This window comes from Choloepus didactylus, chromosome 1, assembly GCF_015220235.1.
Source record: "Choloepus didactylus isolate mChoDid1 chromosome 1, mChoDid1.pri, whole genome shotgun sequence".
NCBI classification, from domain to species: domain Eukaryota; kingdom Metazoa; phylum Chordata; class Mammalia; order Pilosa; family Megalonychidae; genus Choloepus; species Choloepus didactylus.
The window spans coordinates 246,979,204-246,995,162 of record NC_051307.1 but is presented as its reverse complement, the minus strand read 5'-3'; the positions used below and the strand labels follow the sequence as shown (position 1 = coordinate 246,995,162).

The 15,959-nt window shown below is 48.4% G+C and overlaps 1 protein-coding gene across 3 annotated transcripts in view; it reads left to right on the top strand.

Annotated features, from left to right (window-relative positions):
* Positions 1–15,959, top strand: part of EEFSEC (eukaryotic elongation factor, selenocysteine-tRNA specific) — a 304,753-nt gene that overhangs the window by 84,828 nt on the left and 203,966 nt on the right. For all 3 annotated transcript variants that reach the window (XM_037803120.1, XM_037803109.1, XM_037803130.1), the window contains exon 2: positions 14,211–14,418. In XM_037803120.1, coding sequence (XP_037659048.1) covers positions 14,211–14,418 — 208 coding nt within the window. The remainder of the gene's footprint in view (positions 1–14,210; positions 14,419–15,959) is intronic.

Sequence of the window (15,959 nt, the reverse complement as noted above, 5' to 3'; positions counted from 1 at the left end):
CCAGCCCCCAGTGGATTGGAGGGAACTCGGAGGGACCAGATGGTACAAGGGGCAGGATCAGTTCCTTGGGTTAACTTAGCTGTTGGGTTTCTCTGACTTTGCCAATCATGAAGTTGGCTTAGGCCGTCACAGGATGGGCTTTCTTCATAATTTACATTCCCATGTCCACCTTTTAATTTTTTGTCGAGAAGAATTCCTTGTATCCATATTTGGTGATTTGTCTCTCTGTTCCCCTCCCTCCCCTGGAACCCCTCAAGGTGTCTGCCAAAATCCTGTGTAATTTGTATCATCTCCCAAGCTGTTACAGTATATGAGGGCAGAGGATAATTCAGTTATTCTTGAATAAAGATTCTTAGCAAAGAAAAAAAAGGGAGGGGGGTAGTTCTCATACTCACTGCATGAAATAGACAATATTTCCTGAAACAGGAGATACGAACCTCAAAGAATTTAAAATAAAACATTCATTTTATTATTTTTTTTTTTTTAAGAAGGAAAGCGAGGGAAAAAAAAGTAGAATAGTCAGTCTTTTTATCCTAAGTACAGATGAAATTGATTAAACCTTAAAGACTGGCCTCAGCACACCCGGTTTATTAATTGAAGAATTTCCTCTTACCCAGAATGGGAAGTTCACATTAAAATCAAGCTTGCCCCTGAGTGGCAGTGACACTTGAGAACTGAACATTTTCCACAATCCTATTTTCTCTTCGGTGCTAGAGGAAATCCTAAAATGGTTAAAAGGGGGGGAGGGGGGCAGAGAGGGGGGAGAGAGCAGAAAAAGTACATTTTAAGGAAGTCCTCTTTCATTTCCTTGTAAAGCATGAAATCAAATTATAGCTCATGGCCCACAATTATTTTATTTCTACATTTCAAATTCCATTTTCTGCTCCTTTTCACTGCTCTTGAACAGGAGTCGTACTGTTGTGCAAAGTCAGCTAAAAAGATTACCCCAGATAGACTGTGACACAGTAGCTTAAAGAAGCAAAGAGGCAAAATTCTGTGGTTGGGTTGGGGGCCCCACCTCTGCTACAGTCTGGGAAGGAGATGTCAGTGGTCGGCACCCCCTTTTGGCCTTTTTCACCTGAAGAAGAGCTTGGAAAACCCCCACTCCTCAGGCAAGATGCCTGATTCCTTCCCTGGAGAAGGGGAGATGCGAGGTGGTGTTTGGTCTAGTGTTTCCTGAAGGGTGGGTCACACACCACTGGCAATAAGGAGGTGATTAGGCAGTGCAGAATTCAGACTTCTGTGCAGCAGGGGTAAGGATTTTCATCCTGTCCCTCCCATTTTGTCATAGAGAAAGATTCACTTTAGTGCTGGAATGTCTTTTACTTAACTCTTGCTGGTCCCCTTTTAAAAAAGAGCCAGCAGGCTGTGGGCTCAGAGCCCCGGCAGGCCACATTTTCAATTAGAATTTAATAACATTTAATCACTTTGTTCTTGTTTTATTTATTTTTAAGGCTAACTTCTATTTATGGTCAGTGTAATAGTTTGCATTTATTGTCTTATAAACTTTTCTTTTTAATATGAATGCATTTGAGTGCAAAAAAAAGAGTTGATTTAGATCCACCTAGAAGTGAGTAATAGAGGTTGGGCATGGGAGAAGGCAGGCATGTGGGGCATGGGTGGGAGTCCCAGTTTAGTTCCTGCTCCCACCCTGAAGACCTCCAACCAAAGGGATCTTTAATCATGTCTCCAGTTATCCAGCCACATCTTTACCAGCCCTTCCTCTCAGGAAATTCCCTCAAAGATCTACCTGAGCTCCTTCATGCTTCTGTTTAAGGTCATTTCCTTTTGTGTTTCCATTAGATGGGGAACATCTGGTCCCAACCTCTGAACTTGAACAACTCCTTAACTTCCCTTCCCTCGGCCTCCCAGTGGGCACACATGCCCTTGGACTTTGGGGTGGGGGGCTGGAGAGTGTAGCTAAACGGGGACAGTGCAGGCTTTGCCATCACACAGATTTGGGTTCGAATTCAGGACTCCAGCTTGCCAGCTGTGTGACGGTGGGCAAGTCACTTGAAATCTCTCTGGACCTCTGTTTCTTCACCTAAAAAGTATGAATAATAAATACTTCCTTCCTGGGCTTTTGTGAAGATGAACTGAAATAATGTGCCAGCTATATTCTTAGACACTCAGTAAAAGTTAATTCTTTTTCCCCAACTCCCTGACCCTTTTGTCATCTTTTTTTAAAAAAATTAAAAATGTTTGTATTTTAAAAATAATTACAAACCTACAGAAAAGTTGCAAGAATGGTGCAGAGAACTCCCACTAACCCTTCACTCTTTAGTTGTCTGTTTTGACCCCCTTCACATATGTTCCTATGATTTTGGTGGGCCCAGACTTCGGGAGCGACTCTAGCAAGCCAGACCATAGCTGACTGCAGCATGAGAACAATTGTATGGTTTCCACATTCTTCTTGCAGAAGAACGAAAACTCCATCCACAGGGTGTCTCCAGGGCCATGAACAGACCTGGTGGCGTGTCTACCTACATCTCTTCCCACCCCCACCTCCCACCTCGTAGGATTGGCATAGCTTGTGGGATCAAATCCAGGTTCTCAACGAGAGCTTCCCAGCAGGAGATGGGAGCCCCCAGAGTGGTGTTGGAGATGATTTTATGTGTGCACAGATGGCACGAAAGTCATCCCTGCCTCAGTGTCCTGTAACTCCTTCTGATTATATTAAGGAGAATGTCGCAATTTGGTGCCAGGAGTTCAGGGCCTGTGGCGGCAGCAGCATCTGGCTAGAATTTAATGATAGTGTTTTGTTTTCACTGTACTTTTTAAAAAAGCCTATTACTTATGGTGAATTATACTGGTTTTCCAGTGATAGAAAGCTTTACATTTAAAAATAAATTACTACTGTTTTTGAATTAGTAAGACATGAATGTGGTTCAGAATTTTAAAGGTGCAAAAAGGGTATCCAGTAAGTAAAAAGTGAATCTTGCTCTCATCGCTGTCCCCAGCATAACTAGTTTATTTCCCCAGAAGCAAACCACTATGACCAGTTTCTTCTGAAAATTCCAGACACTCAATGATTTCAACCATGTACTTTCTCATGCAGGAACTCTAGTGTGCTGTGCATATGGCGAGAGTTCCATTTCAGTGACTGTAGAGCTACTTTTTAAAAATAGCTGTGTAATACTTCATTATACGGCTATATGATAATTTATTTAACTGGTTCCCTACTGATATGACAGTTAGCTCAGTTCCAACTTTTTTGCGTTACAAGCAGTGCTGCCGCAAATGCCCTTGTGTGTGCCTTATTTTGTCTGTGGGTGGGCACCGACTGGCTCAGGGGGTATATGCATTTGCTTTTTGGCTGACTGTTGAGGTTTTGGCACTGTGTGCTCCCATCAGCAAGGGACAGCTCTGCCCATTTTCCCTTGCCCTTACATCAAGTGTGCTATCCAGTGTTGGGAGACAGTGTGGCTTTTCCTGGGTAAGAGCTTGGGCTCTGGAGCCACATGGCCTGGCCTGGAATTCTAGCTCCCCTTCTTCCTAGTTCTTTGACCCAAAGACTGAATTTCCTCATCATAAATTGGGCTGCAACCCAGGGCCATCAGGAGGATAGCGTGAGTTGGCGTATCTGAGCTGGCGGGCAAGGACTTAACACATTAGCCACTTTTATTGTGATGAGCATTATTTCTGTCAATCCGATAGGTGAAAATTTGGATTTCAAGGTAGCTTTAATTTGCATCTGCCCTGTGACTGGTGAGGTAGAACATCTTATTTCACATTGGAGCTGGGTGTATTTCTTTTCCTTGGCCCCTCTGTTTCCCTCTCTGGCCTGGCCTCCTGCTGCTCTCCACCTTCCTGTCCTCCAGCTATGCCGGCCTCCTTGGAGGTCCTCCGACACACCTTTTGGGTTTTGCACTGGCTTTCCCCTCTGCCTGGAAGACCCTTCTTCTAGATAACTGCTAACTTTCTCTCCGCAGAGACTGCTCAGATACTGCCTTCTCCATAAGGCCTCTGCTGACCATTCTATTTGAAATTGCAACCTGACTGCTCTCCCCATGTCCCTGAGCCTTCTTTTTTTGCTATTTTGTCCCCATGACACTTATCGTCTACCATACTATAATGTTATAAATGTTATAAATAACATTTATTATGTTTTTTGCTTACTTTTTGCTTTACCTTACTGGATTGCAAGTCCTGGATGGGAGGCGGGGCGGGCGGGCAGAGATTGCTGTCAGTTTTGGTCACTAATGTGTGCCAAGCTCCAACCCAGGGCCTGGTATATGTAGGAGGGACTCAAAGAATGTGCTGAATGAATGACAACGCCCTTGAAACAGTTGACACTTTCATTGGGTTGTTGCTCTTTTTATTAAAAAGTTGAAGAAGCTTTCTAAATATTAAGGAAAGTGGGCCTTTGTCCATATTTTGAGTTTTAAACTTCTCTCCAGAGTTGTCTTTGGGCTTTGGCTTACTTTTTTCCATGCAGAAATGTTCGACTTATATGGTTGCTGACTTCTGTTAGCCTTTCCTGTTTTCCTTTTCTATGTTTCTGGGTTTTGGTATTTTTTACTTTTAAGATTATAAAACAATTCTCATTTTTCTTCCTTGTTCTTTTTTGGTTTTATTTTTTAATGTTTAAATCTTTGATCCATTTGGAATTTATTTAAAATATAAGGTAGGGATCCAATTTTATTTTTATCTAGATGGCTATCCATTGCCGCATGTCGTTTCACATAATTCATTTTTCCTTACACTGATTTGAGGGGCTACTTTTGTCATGCATTGAATTTTTGTACGATTGGAGATCTGTTTTGTAGATTGTCTAATATGGGCACTCGAGCACCCCAGGAGATTCTTACCATCAACCATCTAGTGATGGAGAGTCCCCGGAAACTGCTGGGCCCCACGGGGCATAAGTTGGCACATTGTGGTGGATGGTGAGGCTCAGAGAAGTCCAGTGACTCACCCAAGACCTCACAGCCAGCTGGTGCTCCCACTCCGACCGCTTCCTTCTCCCCACTCCTGGTATGTTTTGCTGGGAGTTTGCAGTGTTTCCTTGGGCTGTTCCTTCCTTTTGGCCAGTGTCCACCACCTCTGTTTGTGTGCTGTCTTGTCTGCAGCCGTTCATTTTTTCCCCTTGCTCTCTGACACAGGCCCTCCGTTGCCTCTCTTTGTTGGCTCCCCTGTTCCACCACAGCCAGCATCAACCCCATTGTCCTCCAGGCATCCCGCAGCGGTCCTCGTCCCTCCTCCTGCTCCCTCCTGAAGGACTCACCTCTGGTTTTGGATGTGTCCTGGAGGACACTGGCAGCTTGCCTTTGCACTGGGTCTGCGCTCCTTCCTCTTCCCGTCCGCGGGGCCTTTCCCACCTGCTCTTCAGGGTGCCTCAGGGCTCCTGGGGGCCTCTGGAATGCGGGGCTCTGGCCAAGAGGCAGCTGGCCATAGGAAAAGCAGACATGTTGAAGTCAGGCAGCTCCGGTTCTGGCCCTTCTCAGCTGTTTACTATTGTGGGACCAGAAGTGGGACTTCTTACTGAAATGGAAGCTAGAGTTCCTTCCTCCTGGGCATGTGGTGAGGATGGTGAGGATGAAAGAGCTAAGGCATAGAATGCTGAAGTCACAGCTCAGATGCCTGTTGGGGCCAGTCTGATGGTATAAACGCAGGCATGAGGCCATAGGGAGTTGGAGGAACCAGGGTAAAATTGGAAATGCGTAGCTGTTCTCTAGAGGGCGGCTACTCCCAAGTCATGTCAGTTACAGGCCTGGTGTGGCCACGTCCGCTACTTTGTAGGGATTTTGATGACATCTCTCAAATTGTAAATGTTGGCAGTGTGTGTGTCATATTCCCACAAGCACTGTGCACCCTAAACAGCACCCATTCCAGAGCCTGGCATCTCTTTAAGTTGTCAGTTTGCAGCCACTGATGGGAAGCCCAAGCCCAGAGCTTGGCCCATGTCTAGCTCCCAGTCTGTGGTGGCTGTTATTTGGATTGTGGCTACAACTTTTGGATTCCTCGTTGGTCAAGCAGCACACCATTTCTGCTGGAAGTTGGACCAGTTCCACTTCCACTTTTACTTACGATACTCAGAACAACTGAATCTGGCATGGTCCACCTGGTTTGTCGCATCATTTACCTGGAGATCGGGAAGCAGGAGTTTCGTTGTTGATGGGTTGTGGAACATTAGTGACTTAGGGACAGTGTCCAGTCCTGCCTTTAAGCTTCACCTGCTCGGGTGTTTCCCTGTGGGGTGGTGGCGATCGGCCAGGATGTTTGTGGAGGCATTCACCTCTGTCTGCTGGCCGGACTAAAACAGAAAGTCTTTCCTGCCCCCTGGTGCGGCCATGGTCCTCCAGGCTCTTGGCTGGCCCTTACCAAGGCCCCATGAGGGCCCCTGTCATGGTACTGCTGGAGTTGGGGGGCCCTGTTAGTATTTGCTCTGTGCTGTCTGTACTCTTGCTCCTCCTGGGAAAGGCACAGCCCTTTAGCGTGCAGCTCTATTGTGAGGGAAGGAGGCGGCCACGTCACAAGCCCTTCCTGTGTACCAGAATTATGACACAGGCACTAACCCTGACAGCTGTCACATTTACGGAGATGTTAGATGCACTCAGTCTGCATTAGGCACCCCCCTAGCCCCTTCAGGTGTTGACTCTGGTGTCAGCATTCTGCAGAGGGATCTTGGGTCCCCAGAGGTCAAGAGACACGCTTGCCCAAGGCTGTGCAGCTGGTGAGGGGCAGAGCTTGGCTACTGCTCCGTGCCCGGCCCCGTCTTGCAGCCGCAGCGTTCCTGCTGTGGACTCAGACACCTGTCGTGGCCCCAGGGAGCCACATTCTGAGCTGCCGCCTCCTGCTTCCTGCCAAAGGATCGCAACCTTCTCCTGCAAGTTCTCTTTCTCACGTGCCCTGGGTCAAAATAGACCCGCCCTTGGGGCTGTCTCCTGTCTCAGTGTCTGGGATTCCTAGCTAGGGTGTGAGAGACCACTGTCAGTAGAAGGTGGAAATGGCGTCAGTGTCCCGGTTTAACAGATGGGGAAACAAAGCCCAGAGACAGTAAATGGCTTGATAAAAAGTCCTTTCACCTGCAGTGGTTCGTGAAGATGATGGTCTGGTAAGGGTCGGGGTCCCTGAATCCCTGCTCCTCTGGCCTCCATGGAGGACATGAGCCTGTCCAGTGGCCTCCAGCCTGTCACAGTCATGGCCCAGCCTACAGCTGGTTGTGAAGCACAAAGGGCAGTGTCAATGTTTTCGATCAGGGCCCGCAGGGGCTGAGGAGAGGGGACAATGCAAAAGTCAAACATGCCACAGTGTGCCCAGGGGGGTCCTCGGCCCATGGATCCCCGATCCCCTCCCTTTCCTTTGCTTCCTACTCCCCCTCTCTTCTAGGCCCCTGAGTCAACCAAATGGGTCAGCCAGAAGGAGCGAGGCCTTGACTCAGCCCTGGGCTGCCCTGAGCACTGGCCCCACTGACCGAGGCCCACAGGGCCATTCCAGGGGTTTTCAGACATTCCCTCTGGTTCTCGCTAGACCTTTGGCAATAGGCATCTCTGTAGATTCCAGTTTTACAGATGAGGAAGTCAAGGCCCCTGGGCAGGCTGCAGTTTGGACGCCTTGGCTGGGTGCCTCTGGGTGCTATTTCCTCTTACTGCCATTTGCGGCCCTTGGCTCTCCTGTCTACAAAATAAAATGACCCTCATCGCTAAGCCCCTTCTGTTTCAAATCCTGGTTCTTTGCACAATTCCCGACTCTCCTAGTACAAGGAGTACCCAGAGGGAAACGCCAGGGCTGCCCTGCTTTGGAAAATCATACGGAGAGAGGAAAATGAAAACGTACAAAAGCAATTCACAACTGAGTGTGCGCTCCTTAATGGAAGAATTCACTGTGAAGCAAAACGGATATAACGCTACTGAGGCCTTGCTACCCGCCTCCCTACCTTGGCAGAGAGTCAGGGCTGGGACATCTGCAGCCTGTGTTGGAATCTGATCAGGCCTGGGTTTTCTACCGTGGCTGGATGGCTTTGGGCAAGTTATCTAAACTGTCTGAGCCTTAGTTTTTTAGTCCATAAATTGGGGAGGTGGGCATACATTGAATAAATGAATAAAATAGTGGCAATAGTAATGGCTGACAGCTGGGCATCTCCTCCCAACCTGGGCTTTGAGGAGCTGCCTTCCACGGGACTTCTAGAACCTGCCTTCTGCTGGCTCAGAGCGTGCAGCTGGGCCTGGGGGTTGGGCAGGGGTCCTTGCTCATGCATGTTTTCTCTCAAACGTGTACCGAGCAAGTCTTCCTTCGAGAAATTAGGTCTTGCTGCTCAGGGATGCAGGATACTGTGTTAGAAAGTAACTGGTGGACCCCAAGCTTCAGTCTCTCTGAGCGGCTCTTTGCTCCTTGACCTCGAGTAGGTTCCTTCACCTCCCTGAGCCTTTGTTTGCTTGTCTGTGAAGTGGGGCTCTTACCCCTACTGCAGAGCTGTGGTTCGGATGAGTGACAATGAGATAGAGCTGTGTTGGGCACCGCAGTGTGTGTCACAGGAGTAGCTGCAGGAGTGGGATCAGAGCAGCTGATATGATTGAGGTTTGCAGTGAAGTCAGGAGCTGTTCTGAACTCTCTACGTCTATTCCCTCATCTCATCTTCCCGATAATCCACGTGGGCTTGGGCATTGCCCCAATTATGCTGACGGGGAAGCTGGAGCACAGTGAAATGTAATATATTTGGCAAATGGTGGTAATAAGAGTAGCAGATCAATTGCCACTGCGGTTTTGTATTGCTGGTAACAACATACTTACATTGTTTCTTAAATATTTAAGAAGTCACCAGGTAGAAACAAATTTTTTCTTTATTTTAAATTTAATGTTATTTCCCCTTCTTAGAATGTTCATAGCTTTTGATTAACAGACAGACAGACAGACACACACACCCCTGGCTTTGCAGTTGCTAAAATATGTTTAAGGTTTTATGTTCAGTTTCTTTAGCTGAATTTCTTTTCCTGAACACACATTTTTTTCTTTTAATCCCAGAAGGAAAATTATATCTCACAGATTACTAATAGTTTGTTAAATGCTAATCTTTGTAAGTTTTTCTTTATTTAAAAAAAAATGGTTAAGATAATCTACAGAATTGGAAATTGCAATTTTTGAAAGTACTGAGAAACTTCAACCCTCTTATAATTATTCTGCAAATCTTTAAAGAATTCTATAGTCAGTACAACCAGATGAAAAGGTCTGATAGATTGAAAAATATAGAGAGTCATTTGTAACCCTCAATTTTTTGTCTTGTGTTTCCCACCCACTCACTCACTCAGTCCCTCTAGCCTCAGAATGATTTCCTACCCTGGGTTCATGGGAACTGGGAAGGACACTGTTTGATTCATTCTGTCGAAATGCTAGGGATTTTGAAAACTTCAAGATGGGCCAGTGATGTCACTTCCTGTCGTCTGATCAAAACTTTGATGAAGAAATCAGAGTGAGCGAGCACGCTGACAGGCAGCGGGCTGTCGCCTGAGCTGACCCCAGTTCCCAGCGGTGCCCTGGTTCTCAGCATGGCCCCTCTAGTCCTGTGACCTTGGGTCTCCTTAGAAGTCCTCCCAGTGTTGGCCGTGTGGCAAGAGTCTGCCCGTGAGCCTGGCCTTTTGGAGCAGGGCCGTGTGCTCCCCTGAACAAAGGCGGTTTGTCGCTGCGGGGATAAAGCTGCAAAGTTGGATCCCAAACCCATTCCTGAGCCCTTGTCTTTCTAGGCCTGTCAATCAGCTTCATTGCTCACCCCCATGATCCCAACAGGAATGAGAAGCAAGATAGGCTCCCTACTCTAAGGACAAGAGACGCCTCTGCTCCAGCCACTGAGAGAGGACAGTGCACCCCCAGGGGGTTTTATATAGGAAATTAAAGATCGGAGAGAAGGAACAGATTCCTGGTAAATAAAGTGGAGGAAGCAGGGTGGGAGGGAGCTAACATTTGCTTAGTTCAGCCCAACAAAGATTTATTAGGCTGTGCCCCGACCAGGTCCTGTGACGGCTGCCGCAAGGATGGCGGAAAACCCAGGCCTGGCTCTGTGGGAGCTCTCAGGGTGGGGTGGGGTGGGAGGCCAGGGCCAGGGTCGAGTGAGGTTTGTGTAGGCGTCCCAGGCAGAACAGGAGTGCGAGCAAAGGCAAGGCAAGGAGCGTGGGGTGGGGGCTGAGGGAGGGGAGGCTGGAGAAGGGGCCGGGTCCCCATCAGGAGGGCCAGGTTGTACGGCTCAGCAGGTGAAGGCACAGTGTTGGGGGGTGGGGCGTCCTGTCTCCTGTGCACACCTGTAAAGGGGGCTCAGCAGTCGCTTGGGCTAGGTGGGGTGATACCCAGGTTCTGGGGCGAGCCTGTAGAGTTGGAGTTGCGCTCTTCAATGACCCATGAAGGGCTTTGTGAGCACAGCTTTGTGTGGCGATTCTCAAGCACCCCAGAGGCGGAGGACCACGGGGCTTTCCGCTCCTCGGGGAGAACGGTATCCAAGTTGCGAATCCCAAGGAATTCCCACTCACCCGCCCGCTCAATCTCTTTCTGCCTTAAGACCTGGCCTGGTAGCCCTGTGCCTGCTCAGTGGGTTTGCCTGTGGTGTTGAGGATGGAGGGGGAGCATGTGCCTTCTGGGGTAGGGCTGGATTCAGGCTCACAGTAGCCAGGGAGGAGCCAGCATCATGCGGCCATGGAGTGGGGTGAGGAGCATGTGAAAGGACAGTGTCAAGCACCCAGCACAGCACTTGGCCCAGCAGGTGCTTGAAATAGCTGTTTGGTAAAAACCGGGGAGCCTGGAAATCACGTTAAGGAGCTTGGTGGTGTTCCAAGGACAGCGGGACTCTTGGCCATCGGGTCCATGTTTTATTATTTATTTACTTATGTACTGAAAATTATGATTGTATTAATTTCTGAGGGGATGGTATAGATCTGTGTTAAAATGTCAAAGGCCCAGGAAAACATGAGGAGTTTGCTTCTTACTCTCTCTTCCTGTCCATCAGTCACCTAACGCCACTCCCAACAGGCCACTCAGCTTGTTAGTTTCTTTTGTGTATTTTCAGAGATAGTTTATGCGTATGGGAGCAAATACCTATTCATATACGACACACACACACACACACACACACACACCCCTTTACTCCCTTTTTAACACAGATTCCACTTTACACATTATCCAGCCTTGCTTTTTTCACTCACTCCATCTGGGAGATCATTCCATAGAAATAAACACCAATGGCTGAATGGTATTCTCTTGTATGGGTGTGATGTTATTTATGTATGCTAACCTGTCCCTGTGGATGGACGTTTGCTTGGCTACCTGCTTTGGCTCCATACACCCCTGCAGTGCAGTGGTCATTTCACAGGTGTGTGGACTTGGCTGGGTTAGAGATGATGTGCATTTTGCTAGCTCTTTCCAAATTGGCCTCCATAGTGGTTGCACTAATTTATCACCCTTCCCACCCCCCACCAGTGTATTGATCAGTTACGTATTTTTAGAACGTTCCTTTTGGGAAGCTGTTTGGAGGATGCATTTTAGAGGGACAAAGAAGAGGCACAGGGACCCATTAAGGGACAACAGCCACGAGCCTGATGTGGGCCTTGAGAAGTGAAGATGGACTGGAGAGAAATTCAGGAGGCATGCTGGTGATCCAGTCCATAAGAAGGGAGGGAAACGAGGAATCTGTCAGACAATGAGGTTTTTCAGGCCTCCCTTAAAAAAAATGTTGAGCCTGTTTTCGATCCTTTGTCCCGTTCATGGTAGCTGATCGAGCCAGCACTTGCCCACCCCTCCCAGGCTCCTTGGGACCACGCTCCACCGGTGTCCCAGGCTTACAGGATGAGGGAGAAGTGGAGGTTGGAGGTCGGGGGGTGGGGGAGGAGAGTCGGAGTGCTTCTAGGCCCAGCCAAAGTCAGTGACGCCACATGTTGTTTCTCCTCGAGGAGGCTGGGGGCACTTGACAGGTCAGTGGTAACCAGGCGGCCTCCCCCTCCATAGGAAAAATTCTTCAGCAGAGGAATTGGGAGCCCTGGTTTCCAGTGGCTTTTGGGCCATTTGGCTGCGTGATCTCGAGGCTTGCTTTCTTCATCTGAAAGCCTAGGTTAGTCCGTCAACCTGAGGGTAGACTGGCACATGGGTCACTGTGCCAACAGAAAAGGAAGTCCATGTCCTCCTCACCTTCTCTGGTCCCAACAGCGGGGTGAGGTCATCAGAATCGTTCCCAGAGCTTTCCTCCTCTGCCTAACCAGTGACAGTCATTTGGTTTACAAATTCTTGTAAACCAAAAGTGTAATTATCACTAATTTCAATGGGAAAATTATTCCTGCATCTCAAAATAACACCCTTTATTTCTACGTCATGCATTGGTCTTCCCAGCATGACATAGGCTGGTTTCTCTTCCCTGACTTCCCGGCAGTTTGTCCGTCCACCCGCTCTTGCTCAGCTCAGGTGTGGCTGTACGCCGAGACAGCACACACAGCCAAGGCAGCCATACAGTACTCGGTGTTTAAGTAACTGAAGCTTGGATGTGCCCAGCCTCCCCGAAAGAACAGGAACCTCCCAAACAGGTTGGAAGAGACAAAGGCAGCAAGAAGAAAGAACCCAGCCAAGCACATGATGGGCCTGGTTAACCGCAAGTGCCCTGAGGAGGTGCAGGGGCCAGGGAGTCCCTCCCTCCCACCCTGTTTTAGTTTCCTGGGCTTCTCAAAGCAGATGTAAGATGGGTTGGCTTTGACAATGCAAATCTATTAGCTTATAAGCTGTACACTTTGAGGCTGTGAGAATGTCCAAATCAAGGCCTCATCAAGGCGATGCTTTTTCCCAAAGACCAGTTGCCAGCGATCCTTGGCTCCTGTGCCATATGGCAAGGCACCTGGCAGTGAGTGCTTGTCTCTCCTTTCTGTTCCAGGTTTTGATGCTTTCAGCTGCTTGTTTCTGTGGCTTTTTCTCTCTCTTTGAACTGCATTCTCTTATAAAGAACTCCAGTAAGAGGATTAAGACCCACTCTGGGCCACGCCCTAACTGAAATAACCTCTTCAAAAGGTCCCACTTATAATAGGTTCACACTCACAGGAATGAATTAGCTTTAAGAACATGATTTTCTGGGGGTATATACAGTTCCAAACCATCACACTCCATCCCTGTTCTTTGTCAGTCTCTCTCTTACCTTTCTTGGCAGGGGCAAGTATTGAGGGATTTGCCAAGCCTAGCATAAAACACTGAGCTTTCTCCTGCTCGACCATTTCCCCCATGTAGAATGAAATGAAGATGATAGATTTGGAGCAATAGAAAGTCATGGGTTGTGGAATCAGAGCTATACCCGAACCCAGCTCTGCTGTGTGTTAACTGTTTGACCCCAGGCCAGTTATCTACCTTCCATAGTCTCAGTTTTCTCATCTCAAAATGGGGGTAATAGACTGTTTTAGTTTCTCAGTTGCTAAAACAAATACCATAAATAGGTTGGCTCAAACAATGGGAATTGATTGGCTCACAGTTTTGAGGCTAACAGGAGTCCAAAAAATCAAGGAGTTAACGAGGTGGTGTTTTCTCCCTGAAGACTGTGGCCTTCTGGGGCTGACTGCCAGCAGTCCTTGATCTTTGGCTTTTCCAGTGCATGGTAATGCACAGGGCGGTCTGCTCTTTTTTCCTCCGGGCTCTGTTGACTTCTAGCTTCTTCTGTGGCTTTCTCTCCATGTCCAGTTTCCTTGGCTTAGAAGGACTTCAGCCGTATTGGATGAAAGCCTACCCTCATTTGGCCAGAAGTCCAACATCAAGGTGTCAGCCGGGTCATGTGTCCTCCGAAGTCTGTAGGGTTCTGGTGATGGCTGGCAATCCATGGTGCTCTTTGGCTTGTGGCCCAATTCAGTCTCTGCCTCTGTCACATGGCTGTCTCCCCTGTCTGTTCTGTCTGTGTCCAAATTTCCTCTCTTTCTAAGGAGGCCAGTCATATTGGATCAGGACCCTCCCTCATCCAGTTTGGCCTCATTTAACTAACCATATTTTCCCATATCTTATCTATGAATAGGGTCACATTCATGGGACTGGGGTTTAGGCCTTGCAATGTCTTCTCGGGGCACTTAATTCAACAGGATTCAGTGGCATCATGTCTGTCAGGATGCCTTTCCTGGTGTTAGGAGGTGTGTGGTAATGGTTCCTTTCCCACATTGTCACTTTCATCACAGTACCTTCATGTGGCTGGTTCTGCCAGGCCTAGGGCATAGGGCAACTTTTTGAAGGGCACAACACCCCTTTCCCCTGCCTGACCTTGTCTTCTCTCATCCCAGGAGCCCAGATCATCGATCTGATGATGCTGGTCATCGATGTGACCAAAGGCATGCAGACCCAGTCGGCGGAGTGCCTTGTCATCGGGCAGATCGCCTGCCAGAAGCTGGTCGTGGTCCTGAACAAAACAGACCTCTTAGCCGAGGGGAAGAGACAGGCAGCAATTGATAAAATGACCAAGAAAATGCAGAAGACCCTAGAGAACACCAAGTAGGTCTGCCAAGGAGAGGGATGTTCACATATATAAGAATGAAAATGAATTGGTCAGGGACACGTCAACTTCAGATCCCAGCAACTGGACTCGGCATTTGATATAGTGAGGCCAGTATCATACAGCGTGAAGGCTAAGATGCTGTAGAGAGGCCAGAAGGGATAGAAGCATCAAGAAACTAGGCATTGGTTTCTAGGTTGCATCCTAATGTGAGCAGTCCAGGCTGGAGGATGGTTCTGCTTGACACATTGTTCAGAAACCCAGGCTCCTTTCCTGTTGTTGCTCCTCTGCCTGTTTTCCGTGTGGTCACAGCCAGGTCACAGGCACTTCTGGGTTTGAGCTGACAGGAAGGGGGAGAGATGAAGGGGAGCACGTTTCCTGTGTCTGAGGGCCTGGGCCTGGGGTGGCACATATATCCTTCCCACTTCTAGTCTGTTGGTGGGAACTTAGTGATTCCTGTGTGTACTGACCATGCCTTAGTGCAGGAAAGGCTAGGAAATGTGTTCTCTCACCACCTGCTTATCTACAGTGCAGCCAGCAAGAGGGAAAAGTGCTTTTTGGTGGACAGCTGGCTGTCTCTGCCACAGAGGCTTGTAAAATTGGGTGGATGGATGGATAGACGGACAGTTGAATGTTTCTGCTGGAGATGAGACTGGGAGAGGCCACATCCCAAAGGACCTTGTTAGTACTTCTTGCCAAGGAGCTTACAGTCTTACCTGGTGGGAAGTGGGCAGCCATTGAAGAACTCTGTGAGGGGAGTGACTGGATCGGATGAGGCTTTCCCAGATAGACTTCACTGGCTGCAGGCAGGAGGATGGCTTGGAGAGGAGCATCCAGGGGCCAGCAGGAAGACGGGAGAAGAGGGAGGCCCCAGGGAGGGAAAGACTGGCCCCCAGTGATGGCAGTAGTTGGAGACAAGGATGTGACTTCAGGAGATCAGAACCAGAGAGAATCCCTAGGCCTCATCAAGCCCTGGCACCTATTACATTCAGAGAAGGTTCTGTGAGGAGAGGTGCATGGGGGCAGAAAGGTAGCGCAGGGTAGAGGGGAGGGATAATGGTGGTGGTGGCAGGGGAGTTGGGTAACTAGAAGGAGATGGGGACCGCAGGACAGAAAACCACCTGGTTGTGCGGGCGGCTGCGGGAGGAATGACTTATTCTGATGTTGTCGAGAAAATGAGAAAATGTCCTTGTTGAGCACACAGTGTTAGCAAACCTCATTGTTTTATCAATTTCTCTCTTCCTCTCTGGGCCAGTCCCTTTTGATCAATACTAAATAGCGGTCACTGGGAGACAGTGATACTTCCTCTTTGCTATGCAGCCCGAGACAATATCCTGCCACTTCCACTTCTCCTTCGCGCCTGTCTGTGGAGGGCAAGCAAGTAGAAAGTGTTTTTGTTTCCCCGTCATAAAGATTGATATGCCTTCCCATTTATGATTTTTTTTTTCAGATCCAGCACCTGCAGCTCTCCCTCAGAATTCTCAAGTTGGTTAAATTAAAGCGCCAGTCTTGTGAATGGGCCAAATATGTCATAAAAGAT